The sequence below is a fragment of the Prosopis cineraria genome, unplaced genomic scaffold, assembly GCF_029017545.1.
Source record: "Prosopis cineraria cultivar Desert tree isolate PC_DT_omini unplaced genomic scaffold, ASM2901754v1 PC11, whole genome shotgun sequence".
NCBI lineage: Eukaryota > Viridiplantae > Streptophyta > Magnoliopsida > Fabales > Fabaceae > Prosopis > Prosopis cineraria.
Window position 1 is genome coordinate 17,677,142 of NW_026555342.1, and position 15,208 is coordinate 17,692,349.

Consider the following 15,208-nt stretch of genomic DNA (forward strand, 5'->3'; position numbering starts at 1 on the left):
TCTCTTGTAACACTCAAATTAAACTCACAAGTAATTAGCATCCGAACCAACTATGCTTTATGAGAATTATTGACATTTAAGGAAAAAAAATCATGAACAATCAAGACTTCCCCTAACAAACTTTTATCCAATACCTTATAAGCACCAATATTCAAATTTTAATACTAAGTTCTTCCTTCGTATCCGATCCCACAATTCCTTCAACATTTGTACAGCATCAATACATAACTTATTCAAGCATCCAAAGTTTATTCCCTCCACAAGATTAATATGATTTAAATACAATGCAAGCCCATGCTACTTTCTCTTCTTCCATGAACAAAATTCTAGCTTGCTTAATCGCACTGTGACTGCCTCCAAATAAATTCGCAGAGCACATTGAACAGAAAATAAATATAAATTTGCACCAATCATTCTCTCACACACACACACAGAACAGGGGAGGGAAGAACTCACAGTTTGCACCACAACGCTGTGGTTCTGGGCAGACATCTCAGCGACAGCAAGCGGAACTCCTATTCTCATCAATAGCATGTTGAATAGCAAAAGGACAGAGGTGCTGGATCGAATGACTTGAAGCTTCTGAGCAATGAATCTCTCTTGCTCTCAGACGAAAGGAAAGTTTCGATAACACCCACGACAGAGAAACGAACAGAGGAGACGGAGCGAAGAACAGAAGGGAAGGAGAATATCACTAGTGACCCACATCACCGATGATGAGCTGGACGGTGGAGTGAAGAGTTGGGATGGTCGAAATTTCTAGAAAAGTTAAAGTCTCTCTCTCCTCTGGTCTGTAGCTCACCGACAAAGAGGGAAAACAAAAATAATATATGAGAGTTGATGGGAAAATTACAAATGAAGACCCCTAAGATTTTTTTGTTATATATTATTAATATTATATTTAAAAAAAACAAAGGCATTTTTGCACTTTCTCCCAATAAAAGAAAATAAACTAACATTTAGCTTAAGTAAGATTCAAACTCTAAATCTCCATATAAATACCCAGTATCAATTTCGGTAAACTACTATTCCTCACTTGTCTTAAAATTATGATAAATAAATTAAATATTAATTAGGAGAAAATTTATTTAATTTTAAAATTTTGGGTCATTACATTTTGCCTATTCATTATTATATAATAATGGGAAGACTATCACTCTCAAAAGTCATAACATTGATTAACTTATCAATATCTAACATTTTAATAATTTTCTTTTAAGCTTCTAATTTATAGAGTACTAACTAAGCTTTAAAGGATCTAGTTAAAAAAAAGCTTCAAAGGAAACTATTAAAGTTTTTGCTTCAGGGACATCATCAAAGTCAACTATGTTTGATTCAGAATTTGTAAGAGAGTGTTTCTATGTCTACTAATCTTACCAGAGTTGTAAACAGTAGCAAAAAAAGAAAGGAAAATCCACAACCTCAAATCACAATACACGTATCCAGCAGTAGGAAAATAAAGAAATGAAGCATCTTACCTCAGAACATTAATGGCAGTAGTAGTCAAAGAAGGGAGGAGGACAAGTTGTGCCACAAGTCCCATATCTGGGAGCCTCACAAGTGATATGGGGTTTATAAGTTCAAAGGGCTCTCCCTCCTAATAGGCTAGTATTTTAGGATTGGCTCTTCCTTTGAGCTTGTCCTCATCACATTGGTGCTTTTATTGAAAGTTCGGTGTTACAAAAAGGGCTACCCATAGAGAGTTATAATCCATAGGAGGTCGAGTAAAGTGCCTTAGAGTAAAGCTATCGGGGAGCCATTGGGACGTTAGCTCTTGACGAGGTAGCATTATCACGGCTCCCACATCGGGGAGCCTCACAAGATGGTGTAGGATTTATAAGTTCAAGGGGCTCTCCCTCTGAATAAGTTAGTCTTTTAAGATGGGCTCTTCCTTTAAGTTTGTACTCATTACAAGTTATAGAAGTGAATAGGGGAAGGGCTTCTATACTGCTATATCAACGAGGAGGAGAAAGGAATGATGGAATATAGAAGACACAAGAGGAAGATGTTGGATGCACGAACAAGGAGAAGGAAGGGGACCCCCACACACAATGGCGGCACAGAGATGGGATGAAGAAGGCAGCACACTTGGCTGACTCTGCAATATGAAAGGAGAGGATGAAGAACCATCGTGAAACATGGGAGGCCGCGATGTAGACCTCAACGATGGTGGACTCGTGTTAAAGTCAAGACCCACGCTAGCAACCCACTCAGAACGGAAGGGACGAGTAGAAAATAGTGGTTGATGGAGCATTTTGTGTCTTTCCCTAGATTCTAAAGCTTTCGTAGAATGAAAAATGATAATCAAAAGTGGGAGCTATGTTTTAGATTCAGACTTTTTTTTTGTTTAGGCAAAGTGGTAATTTCATTAAAAAATGAAGTTAAAAATAAATAACAAAATTTCTCTATTGCATGCACAGGATTCGAATCAAAAATCAAAAACCTCATGAATGAATTGTCAGTATAGTTGCCTCTAGACTAATATTATCTCTTGTTATTTTTACTCAAAAACTAAAAAAAAAATACACTTAGAATACTTTATCATATATTTTAATTTTACTTAGAATTCTTCAGCTATTATAGTAAGATTGTTTGATACATACTTTTCATAAAAAGATCATAAATTTTTATTAAAATTTTGGCAAAACCTCCCTTACCTAATCAAACAAATACCTTACACATTTTCAAATATCTTTATAACTTGCTCCTTTTAAGCTTGTCACTTTAAACTTTGATAACGCCATCAATTACCTAATCAAACAAATCAAGAAATTAATAATACTAAACTTCCCATGTTACAACTCATATTTATGTCTTATTTAAATATTCACAAGACTTTCCAAAATTATTTGTTCTTAATTCAATTGTCTCAAACCATTCTCTCTTCCAAAATTCTTTAAGTCCAATAAAAACAACTTCAATAATTCATTGGCTATGCAATTCTCAATTGGTATTGGTCTTATAGAATGTAAAAGAATCTTGATTTTAAAGACCTAGTATTCAATCATCCATACATTAATCAAGTCAAATCAACAAGTTTAAATGACTCATCATTCTAGCATAAAAAAGAAATCTCAAACAGTAAATATAACCTCTATAATTCCCTTTAACTCGAGACATAATAAGCTAAGTTAAACTCATGTTTTCTTAAAACTTTGTAATGTGCTAAGCCACAAATCCCTTTAATCCTTTGCTTTTCAAATGTCTCAACAAACACCTTGAATGATTCAAGGTTCAATTTACAACAAGAATCCAATAAGGTTTCTAATACCTCCCCCAGTCTAATTCCAACCAGCCTCTCCTAAATATTTTAGTAAATACTTTATAGGCATTCCAAGTTAAATTAAGGAACCAATATATCCAAATATAAATTTTTAAAAATTTCTCATTATCAATATAAACTTTTAAACTAAAATATAAATTTCTTCCTTCTGTGTCAATGAATTCTAAATTTAATTATATTAATCTGTTACCACCTTACCCTTGTTGTAAGCATTTAAATAAACATCTTGGGAGCATTTGCATATGTTCAATACAAACCCAAATTTCATGAGTATTCATTTCTTTTCATCATTTAATTCCTAAGCCAAACTCTCCTACACTACTCAAGCACCATCAATAATACAAAAAATTCTAAAATAACTCTCAATCAAGCCTTTGAATCACATTTGATAAGAAACTAAAGTTAACAACTACCATTATTATAGTTACACGTGTTCCTCCAAAATAAAAATGGAAATTTAACAACATTCTTTCAAATATTTTTACAAATATCTTAAGGGCACTGCTCTTCAACTCATTTAGGAACAAACATATCCAAACACTTCAAATATTTAATTCTAGAACTAAGACTCAACTTGGTATCAAAGTGTAATAATATATATAGCATCAACCAAACAGCTTCTCAACTCAACAATTTGCCCCCTAAAAATCATGACATCATTGGTAAGAGAAGAATAGAAATCACTAGACAATAAGAAGGAAAAGGATCCAACTTACCATACACACACACGCAACATCCAGCAACTGAAGAGGGAGAGAAGATGAAGACTGACCACATATACTGACCTATACTCAGTGGCGGACCTAGGACCCTGGGCTAGTAGGGGCAATCTATTTAAAAGAAAAGATAACTATTGTCATATCATAGGAAACTATACTAATATCATGTAAAATTTATATAAAATCAAATATTTACATACCTTACAATTGTTGTCAACATGGTTTCATATTTTGAAACCATTGAATAATCAGTTCATTATCAATACTGTTAAAAACATCCTTTTCAATGTAAGTCACTAAGCAATCATTCATCCATTTATTCCTCATTTAGTTGCATAACTAATTTTTCACAATCTTTATGGCAGAGAATGCTCTTTCTACTATTGCTGTAGCAACGGGTAAAATCATTGCTAACTTCAATAAAAGATAAACAAGTAGATAAACAACATGTCTTCCCATTTCAACTAATTTTTCTGCAAGACTATTAATATCTTTCAGAGATGTAAATTCAACACTGCTATGCATATCAATTATGTAAGTCTCAAGCTATTTGTCAAGCATCACCAAATCAGTTGAAGAAAAGTCATATGGATAAAATTTGGCAAACTTAATCAATTTGATCTTATCAAAACCAGAGAACGAGTTGCCTGGATTTAAACAAGCCATGCAAAGGAGCAATTTAGTATTTGTCTTAATGAAATGATCATTAAGTTCCTGAAGTTGTATGTCTACAGTAGTATAAAATAATTCAACTCGGTAATGATGTTCTACTATAATATCTTGAGCTTTACCTTTGCAACGTGATCTCCCTTTAGATTCCATGTTTGGAACATCAATATCATGCAAATTGCAAAACAAAGTTACTTCATCCAATAAAGACTCACATCTACTATCTCTCATAACTTGTAATCGTTTCTTTGTAATGTTAACCAATTCATGGCATTGACAATATCTTGATCTTTTCTTTGTAATGCCTATGACAATTCATATGAAATACCCAATACATGTTTCATTAGATGTAAAGCAAATGCAAAATCAAAAGCTTCTATCAACTGCAAGAGACCATTAGCCTCAGCTCTTTGGTCTACACTTGAGCCATCTTCCTTTATAATTTCAAGCACATCAATCACAGAAGAATACCTTCCTATTAGATTAACTAAAGTTGCATAATGAGAACTCCAATGTGTGTCAACACCTCGCTTGAGACTAACTTCTTGGTTCAACCCTCGTCCAGTGGAAATTTCTCCATTTTTCAAAGCTTCTCTAATTTTAGCTATTTGTTTTTCACGAAGCATATCAAGTCTTTTGCAAGAACCCCTAACAACATTTAATAAAGTAGACACCAAATTGAAAAGAGAAGCAACTTGAATGTGATTCTTAACAATGGCAACTAAGGTGAGTTGTAATTGATAAGCAAAGTAATGTACATAAAATCCACATGAATTTTCTTTCAAAATCAAACTTTTGAGACCACAAAATTCACCTTAAATGTTACTAGCACCATCATAACCTTATCCACAGATGCTAGATATACTCAACCCATTTGTGCTAAAAAAATTATTAATAGCCCTTTTCAATGATAAAGCTGCAGTATCCTTAACATGCATTATGCCAAGAAATCGTTCAACAATTCTTCCTTTTTTATTAACATAACGCAAACCAATAGCCATTTACTCTTTATTTCAATTGTCACGTGCCTCATCAACAATAATGGAAAACAATTTATTTCCAAGATCATTAATAATTGCAGTAGTGGTCTCTACAATAACAGCATGAATAATATCCTTTTGAATTTTATGAGCAGTTAAATGACTATTTTCAAGAGCTCTATCTAAGACTATTTTCAATTGATTCATTGTGATCAGCAAGAAACTTTAAAAGTTCAAGGAAGTTACCTCAATTGGCTGAAATACATGATTCATTATGACCACAAAAAGCTAATCCTTAGTTCAAAAGAAAGCAAATGCAGTCAATTGAAGCTGTCAATCACTTTCGGTATAAGTCTCAAACTTGTTCATCTTGCTTGGCAATTGCAACTTCTCTGTGTTGATTTTGATTCATCAAATCTTGACATTTCTTCCAAGCAATATTATGAGCACTATTAGGGCCTCCAACATGAGATGAGAGTCTTTCTTTTTTATTCCAATTTGTAAATCCTTCCATAACAAATGAATCACAACTAGGTTACTTCCCAAAATTAGGTCTAAAAAGGTAACAACACAAGCAAAATACTACATCTTTTTATATGCTATATTCTAACCAATTGCCAAATTCATTAAACCAAGAGGGACAAAATCTTCTCAAAGTCTTCCCAATTCTTCTTTGGAGAAAATTATGTTGAATAGGTTGACATGGTCCTTTTTGTAACTAAGCTCTTCTTATCTTATCCCTCTCATTAGGATGATAGGATGAAATTTTAATCCATTTTCCTAGGTCTGATGGCAACTCTTCTAAAGATTGATTCTCTTGTTGTTGATGGTGATGGTGAGGATTTGATTGATGATGTATAGATGAAGATTAATGCTCCTCACATGGCACTTTTCTCTTTAAGAATGTTTCCATTTTCTTTTCAAAATTCAAATAATTTGTGATTCGCCTATTGTAAATTAAAATTATCTAATCAATGTACTGAAAAAAAAATCTCATCATAAACAAATAATTAACTAAAAATAAAAATTAATTTTATAATTAACAAGTAGGCATCTTGTGATCCAATTATTCTTGAAATCTGTTGTCTCAAGATTCAAAATAGCTACTCGGTGCAAACAAAAGCAACTCACAATCAATTAGATTTATTTATTTAGTATTCTATTGCAAGCCAACATTTTCATAATCTATTACAAGCCACTTTTGTCATTTTAATCTTTTATATTGATGTGCAGAAGAAGTTCATTCCATAGTCAATACTCACCAACATTATCAAAAGTAAATCTATTAAATAATTATTTCAAAATTAATAAATAACTTTCCATAGTCTTCTACCCACGTGCAAACTCTCACTTTTCAATGACTTTTCCTTCTCAAATTCACTTTTTCTACAACCTTTTTGTCTTTTCCCTCAATCAATCCCATTATCTCTCAGTCTCATCTCTGGCTCAACTGCTCAGCTTCTCTTTTTAGTTTACTCTCCAGTTCCATGATTTTTGTTTCCCCAAATCGGCAGATCCAAACATGAAAGTAAAGTTTTTTCAACTCACAGCTCTTGACTACTTGCTCTATGTTCATAATCAAGGAGAAAATTCAAAAAAAACTGGAAAGTACTTGAGTTTGGTGTGTTCTTCTTTTGCTAAAGCTTGAAGTTATGGTTATCCAAAATCCAATTCTTCGATTCTCCTCCTATACAAGTCTGCCACTGCTTCTCTTGCGTATGGGGCCAGCCAACTGTTAGGGCACAATTTCTAAAAGCTAAGTTTTGTTAGATTTTATTATTTGAAATAATTATTGTTGAGGATAACATTTTGTCATTTTAATTCTCTTCTGCTTGGGTGAGGATTGATTGTTTATTTTTTGTTTTGTGGGCTTTGTTACAAAAATTGGATTTGGGTTAAGTTTATTGCTTTGATTTGGACTAAATTTCACTTTGATTTGGACTAAATTTCACCGGGTTCAAAAAAAAAAAAAGAGATGAGTGGGTGCAGGATGCAAAATTTACCATAGATACCCATGTAAATTTTTTTATTTTCAGGGGGGGCACTTGCCCACACTGACCACTACGTAGGTCCGCTGTACTCGTCGACAATGAAGCAGAAAAGAAGGGAAAAAAACAGAAAAGAAACAAGGGACTCCCTTCAGCACACGCGAACGGCCAAGAAGGAGAAGAAAGATCAAACACTCACCTTCTTAAACACGTTGATGGCCAAAGAAAAATGGGAGAGCAACACTCAAGAAGCACTGCCACGCACTCCACGGCAACGGAAATTACAGAGCAAGAAAAGGAGACTGAATCAGTGATGGAGAACGCTGATAGGAGGAGGAAGAGAGACGGGGGAAGACTTGACCGGAGGCACAGCAACAAGAGACCACCAGAAAAATTGAAGAGGAATGAAGGGAAAGAGCAACAGCAATGCAAATTGAATCGAAGGATCCAGAATTTGTTTCTTCTGGTGCATGCTTCTGACCGAGAATGAGAAATAAAAATCTGAACATTAGAAAATTGCGGAAATTACAAGACAGAGCACAATATTTTTCTCAAATAACATAAAAGATACAGGCACTTTGGTAATTTTTTTATAATTGTAAACTAAATTAAATAACCCCATTGCTTAAAAGAATTCACTCTAGACCTCTAGGTAAGCTAAATTTCACTAAGTCACCACTTTCCATTTGCCATAAAAATAATTTAAATAAGATATAGATTGTGAGAAAAAAATTTTAATTTAAAATTTAAAGTCATTACATGTGACATGGTAAGGAGCAAGTGACATGACGCAAGATGAACAATGACATATTATAAGTTGTCACACATGTAGCAGGTGATGAGGCTTGAGATGACAGGTGACATGACAATTGACAAGGCACGAGATTGTTAATAACATGTCACAAGTTAACGCACATATGAAAAGTGATGTGGTATCATCACTTTTAAATATAAGTATATTTAGCAAAGAATTAGTGAGGGACATGACCCTTACTAAAAATTATTAAGGGACTGAATCCCTTACTAAATTCCTCACTAATTAATGAAGGAAATACGATCCCTCACTAAATTTAACGAGCTTTTTTTTAGCCATGAAGTTAGCGAGAGACAAAATTTCTCACTAAAATACAATTTAATGAGTGAAACTGGCATTTAATGAGGGATTTATCCCTCGCCAAATTTCATTTTTCTAGTAGCGTTATCTCTTTTCAATATTTTTTACCACATTCTTGCATAAATAAATTCATCAATATTTTTACGTGCACGAATTACAAGGATTAATCCTTACTTGGGCTATAAAATCAATCATTATCAATATACTCAATAAATAAGAGTACTCAAACAAAGAATGTTCTTTTCTCTTCTTTTAAAACTAAAGAGTATAATGAAAATATTCTCAATTACAATAATTGATATATTGTAATTAAAACATAGCAATATAACTATATAAGTGTACACTGAACCAATATTTTGAAGGAATGGAATGTGTACATAAGCTAATTTGGATGCTATCTGCTTACTTGAGGCAATTCAATAATTTACTTCTTGACACCCATCACAACAAGGTTTAAATAAATACAACAAGCTACAGGTTGAAAATAAATAATTAAATAAAACAATCTTCATATGCCCCATATCATCTTCCAACACTTATATACATGCAAAGTGCTTGCTCCTAAGTTGCAACATAAAAATTGAATAACTTCTATATAAAAATTTAGTCAATGATTCACTACCCATACTTAATTATTCAATTAAATCAAAACACGATCCAGAATGTTATAGCGCACGAGAAAATAGCTACAGCAAGAAGCCGATTGAGAGAGCCATTGTAAGTGCAATGGGCTTTTTCTCAAAAAGCCCAAATTGATGTTGGGCTAATAAACTGAAGAAACACGTGGGATTGTGGGAAGATCACAATACTTCTTACTAATGGGGTTAAGTATAGCAAAAATTGCTGGTTTTTCATATTGTGACAAATCAAAATTTGAATTTTTATTGGGAAATGTGCTGACATTTAATGTCCAATAGTGCCTTGAATAGGTTTGCCTCCAATAAGATGATATTTGTGGATAATGAAAAAAAAAAATTTATAATACTCCTTAGTCTCATTTTATATAAAATACTTCTTAGAGTGCTTTAATCTCCCATAATGTGAAATGTTTTGAGAAAAATAAGGATTTGTTAATGAACTTATTCCAAAATTGTCCCTCATGATTTTTTTTTAACCATTATAATTGCCTCTCATGATTACAATTCTTAAATATATGTATTTCCTCTAGTCCTTAATATAAGGCAAAGTTAATGGCCTTTGCATTTACTAATAAATGTTAGTTATATACTTATATTTGAAATTGTAAAAAATATGTAACTTTCTAATTTTACTTTCCTTTGCAATTAAGGATGGGAAGGAGAGAGGTGGGCGCAAACACATTTCTCTCTCTCTTCCTTATATTAAATATGGTCTTTTTGAAAGTTTATAAAAAAAAAATTAAGATTTTAGAGTGTATTAAATGGATTTTATTGATATTCACAATTTTAATAAAATAAAATAAAATACTCCCTCTATCCTAAATTATCCAAAATTATAAGACATTTTGAAAGTGATATAACATTTCAAAATATAAGATACTTTGATAAAAATAAAGTTTTATTAATGATATTTTTAAGTATCTTTCAACTAACATCATCTTTCCATATTCACCCTTATTTAATAAAATGTTCATTTAAAAATAAATATAAAATAATTTATTTATTTATTTATTAAGAGTATTTTTGAAAAGAAACATATTAATTATAACTTACAAAAAATGACTTATATTTTTTAAACATCCAACCTATAAAAAATACTTTATATTTTTGAACCCACATAGTAATAAGATAATGTTAAAGTCACGTGTCACACAAAAGGCGAGAAGACTTGCTGCCTCGCACCTTGTCGTTGTGTGTAGAGCCTGAACAGTCCGAAACCAACGAATCAGTTCACAGCTTAGTTAGCATGGAACGTTTTGAATATTGGCACCACTGTGCATTTTCTAGCTACATTTACAACACTTTAATTTAATATTATAGTTGACATGTTCATTTTACTCAATCTCTTGAAAATTCGATCCCTTTCAATCTAATCTTCATTTAAAAAGTTCAAATCTGCAAGCTTAGCTCCACGCACGCAGTATGATGAAAGTTTTAAAAATATGCAAGAAAAAATATATAAAATGCATGCCATGAGTCCAAAACCAACGAATCAGTCCGCAGAGCAAAAATTTTATATTGTGATCCAAGTTTACATGTTAAAATTTTGATCAGCTTCAATCAATATTTAAAATATTCTGTCTGAATCCAACGAAACAGTTACGTGTATAATTAGACGAAGCGTTTATAAAATGGTTGTCGTATAATGCTAATTAATTATTGGCAGTGTATTAGCATCGTTTGTTTCAACTTTTTTTAAATGACAAAACTTAATTTTATAAACACTTTGAAAATTTGCCCCAAAAAAAAATTGCAGTATCCATGAGCCATACAAGCAGTGAAACTCTTAAAATAATTCTTGAGAATTCAATATATTGGTCGCTCAAGTCTTAATCAATGGATGGGCAGGTATTTGTATACAAGGCTACTGGGAATCGCATTTCCTTTTTTCAATAGACTAATACAATAAAATGCACTTATCTCATTTTTTAAATACTTTTTATATTTTTTTAAAATACTTTTTTATATATGAAATACTCTGTTTGTTCATAAGGCACTTCTAAACACCTCAACGAAATGAAGGAGATGTGGAAACTTTGTAAATAAAAAAAGAATATACTCCAATCTTACTCATATTGAAATGAGAACAATTTTAAATTTGCATTACATTCTCTCTCATTTTAAACAGGGGTGATATTGGAAGAATAAAAGTAATACTCTACGAAGTCCCTTATATTAAATACCATCAATTTCTTCTAAAAGATATCTTATAATAATGATCACAGGGAGTATGGAGTAAGTATGTTCTAATTAATTATTTTTCAAGGTTTTTCAACTCATGGATTTATCCATTGGACAATTGATTCACAGATTTAGTACATGGAAAGGTAATGCTCTTTAACAATTAAAAACCTTCTTGTGAGATATTCCGACATAATAAATACGAAACTTTAAAGTCTCTTTCATTTGTCTTTTAAACAATACAAGAATGTTTGCATCGAAACTCAACTATAAATGCTTAAAAAATAATAATATAATACTCACCTGGCCTATCAAATAATGTGACTCATCATAGATGCAAACTGGCTCTATAAATACAAGACAGCATTATGCAGGAACCACGCAATCCAAAAGCTCAATATCAATATATTTCATCACTGTTTAGTGTACAATGGGTTCTCTTATCACTAAGTTGTGCTTCCTTCTCTTGGTATGGTATTCTCTGATTTGTCTCTCTTCTAGTGTACCTGATGAATATACCATTTCAAATCTTGATCTAGACAAGTTTACTTCTGATAAAGAAATCTTCCAACTTTTCCAAATGTGGAAGGAGGAGACTAAACGACATTACCAAACCATGAGAGAGGAGGCACAAAGATTTGAGACTTTCAAAACGAATTTGAAGCATATCAGAGAGAAAAATGCACAACGAAAGTCTCTCTATGACTATCGTTTGGGTTTGAACAAGTTCTCAGATATGAGTTATGAAGAGTTCAGTAAAATCTACTTACATGGGATGAAACAGCCCATAATCAAAAGCAAAAAGGGCCATGCTGAGTTGAAAAGTGGCTCATGTGCCAATGCACCTTCTTCACTAGATTGGAGGCAATCTGGAGCTGTAACTTATGTCAAAGACCAAGGCGCATGTGGTAAGTGTATATGTATATCTATAACTTAGGATTGAAGACTATTTTTCTCGTAACATTTTTTAGAGCTGAAAGATAGGCACACTAATATTCCCTCTTAAATTTTTTTAAAGAGCAATATCGTCCTCCCATCAAATACCCATCATTTGTTAACTTAGAATAGTTATGAGACTTATGCACTATTATAGTAGGGAATTTTGACCCATTTTGGCCATTTCATGTAGTCAAAAGGGGCTAGATATTAGTGTATTCAACTAATTCTGTTAAGGCTTTCTGTTATGCTGTTATTAGAAGTTGTACTGAACTCATCTCACTGTATTAAGCAGTATAAATATGATCCATGCAAACGACGTCAGAGATGTATCATTTTACAATGAAATAATATTCAGAAATATTATCTTTCTCTCTCCTTTTTAGTACTAGAAGCCGGTGGTTGGAATTGAACCTGATTTTAGGGGTTAAACAGCAGCAAATTAAATTAGAATGCCTTATTGTCATTGTGCGTGGCCACATAACTATTTTATGTCAGTAGATAACAACGAAGATAACATGTTTTTGAAGAAAGGGTGGTTTTGTTCCTGAACAAATAGTTTAAGGAAAATGTTGCCGCACCCTTTAGTACAAGTTGCTAACATTCCTTAAAAAAATTAAGTGGAAAAATAGTCTTTATTTCTAAAACTTATTATCTGTTGCTACCATTGTTAATAAACTATTTTTTAATTTGTAGTGTAATTATAGCATGTAGCAAAAGCATAAATAGTAACATAAATCCATGCATGTTTATAGGAAGTTGTTGGGCATTCTCTGCTACTGGGGCCATTGAAGGAATAACACAAATAGTCACACAATGTCTTCCAAGCCTTTCAGAACAACAACTTGTGTCTTGTGATAAGTACAGTCGTGGCTGTTGAGGAGGCTTTCACTCAAATGCATTTCAATATGTTATTGACAATGGTGGTATTGCCACAGAAAGAGATTATCCTTATACAGCTAATGATAGTACTTGTAATACCACATTGGTTTGTGCTCTTTTATATCCCTTTCCCATCTTATCTTACATATATTGATTTTGTACTTCATTATATATGTGAACTATCTTCTTTGATATTGATCAATCAGGCTAAGAAGATATTTGCAACTATTGATGGCTATAATTGGGTAACATCTTTATCAGAAGAGTCACTTTTTTGTGCTGTCATTAACCAACCTCTTAGTGTTGCCGTATATGCAGGCCCAGAATTCATGAGATACAAGAGTGTAAGTCATATATGTACATATATATTATAATGATTCATAGATCTCACCACTTCAGAGATACATTTTATAACTTCAAAAAGTCGTCTGCTTTTTTATTTTGACAGGGAATATATGATGGGGTTAATGATTGCTCGAGCATTGATCCATGTTATATGAATCATTCTGTATTGATTGTGGGATATGGTTCATGGGGCACTGGTCAAGATTACTGGATTGTGAAGAACTCGTGGGGAACTTCCTGGGGACTTGATGGTTATATCTTGATCAAGAGAAACACTGGTAACGACTATGGAGTTTGTAACATAAATTGCTATGGCGCTTACCCAACCAAAGGCCAGAAACTTGATGCCTCTATGTGAAGCCAGCCTCAAGCAATAGTTCAATAAAGCCAGCAATGTTCATGTGTTAGTGGATGTGATCCTTGCATTTTTTTTTTGGGGGGTGTGTGTGTGTGAATAAGTGGCTAATGATTTGCCTTTCAATAAAGTTCAAGTACTAAGCATGGTTTGTGAATAAAATCTTATCTACTCTTATTTCAACGTTCGTGCTTTTAAATATTCCGGTCTAACACCACTTGTATTCATGTTCTTCATGTTCTTTAAGTTGTTTGGATACTTATGAATTGGTTTAACTAGGACATTTGTACAAGTAAATGCATTCATCTTCACCCAAAAAAAAAACCAAAGAGAGTCAGAGAGGCACATTTTCCTTGTAATAGAGAAGAATTAATAAAGAAAAAAAGTTATATCTATCATAGAGAAAATGTGGATTTAATATAATTACATAAAAAAGTGAAAGATAATTGATCTTTTAAAATATATGTGATGATTTTCGTGTTCATGATGCCAAACTTGAAAGTACATATGAATCCATCAGATGTCTGTTTGTGTTTATATTATTTAGGGCATTATAATTACATATAACAAGACAAAAAATAACATAACTGATTAATGTTTTCTAACAATGATGTGGAGCTAAATGTAATTGAGGTCAAAATAAATTGATGACCTTTTTTTGCACAAAATTGATGATTAATTCTGCACTTCTATGAATTGTACATAGCATGATCCTCCGAAGGAAAAAAAAAAAAAGAAAGTCTTCAGTAAAAAGAATTCCCGGGGTCTTTTATATCAATTCGGATACGGTTTTTTATTTTAGGCTTCGTACTTCGTATTCGTAGAATGATTTAGCATTATAGAACTGAAAGAAGTTAGGCAGAAAATGATAAAATAATGAGTGCAAGTGGATGAAAACATCAAGGCCAAATCAAGCAAAAAGTAATGAGTTAAATGTAATAAAATAAATAAATATAAATATTGATATAAAATCTTAATCAAATTTTAAAATGAAGATATAAATTTTTAGTTCAAATCAACCTTATTAAATTTGATAAATATAAAAAATTTTGTATCATAGAGTACAACATTAATCAAAAACAAAAAATAGACCTTACAAAGTAATAGTGATTAAGAAA

The 15,208-nt window shown here is 32.2% G+C and overlaps 1 protein-coding gene across 2 annotated transcripts; it reads left to right on the top strand.

Moving 5' to 3' along the window:
* The first annotated feature begins 11,983 nt into the window (after positions 1-11,983).
* On the top strand, positions 11,984-14,273 carry LOC129284908 (P34 probable thiol protease-like). 2 transcript variants are annotated; one of them, XR_008587028.1, is made up of 4 exons: positions 11,984-12,480; positions 13,264-13,496; positions 13,597-13,734; positions 13,839-14,273. XR_008587028.1 is itself a non-coding variant. In XM_054920423.1 (3 exons), exons 1-2 carry the CDS (start codon positions 12,003-12,005, stop codon positions 13,386-13,388), a joined length of 603 nt encoding a protein of 200 aa, XP_054776398.1. In that variant the 5' UTR covers positions 11,984-12,002; the 3' UTR covers positions 13,389-13,734; positions 13,839-14,273. The 2 variants fall into 2 exon arrangements, 1 of the variants encoding a protein (XP_054776398.1); XM_054920423.1 differs by having other exon boundaries at positions 13,264-13,734.
* Positions 14,274-15,208: the final 935 nt, after the last annotated feature.

What these genes read in the sequence shown, in the direction of transcription:
- LOC129284908 (XM_054920423.1), top strand. Translation starts at nt 12,003, where the DNA reads ATGGGTTCTCTTATCACTAAGTTGTGCTTCCTTCTCTTGGTATGGTAT. An exon ending in CAAAGACCAAGGCGCATGTG is followed by an intron (nt 12,481 to 13,263) that starts GTAAGTGTATAT and finishes GCATGTTTATAG; the next exon opens with GAAGTTGTTGGGCATTCTCT.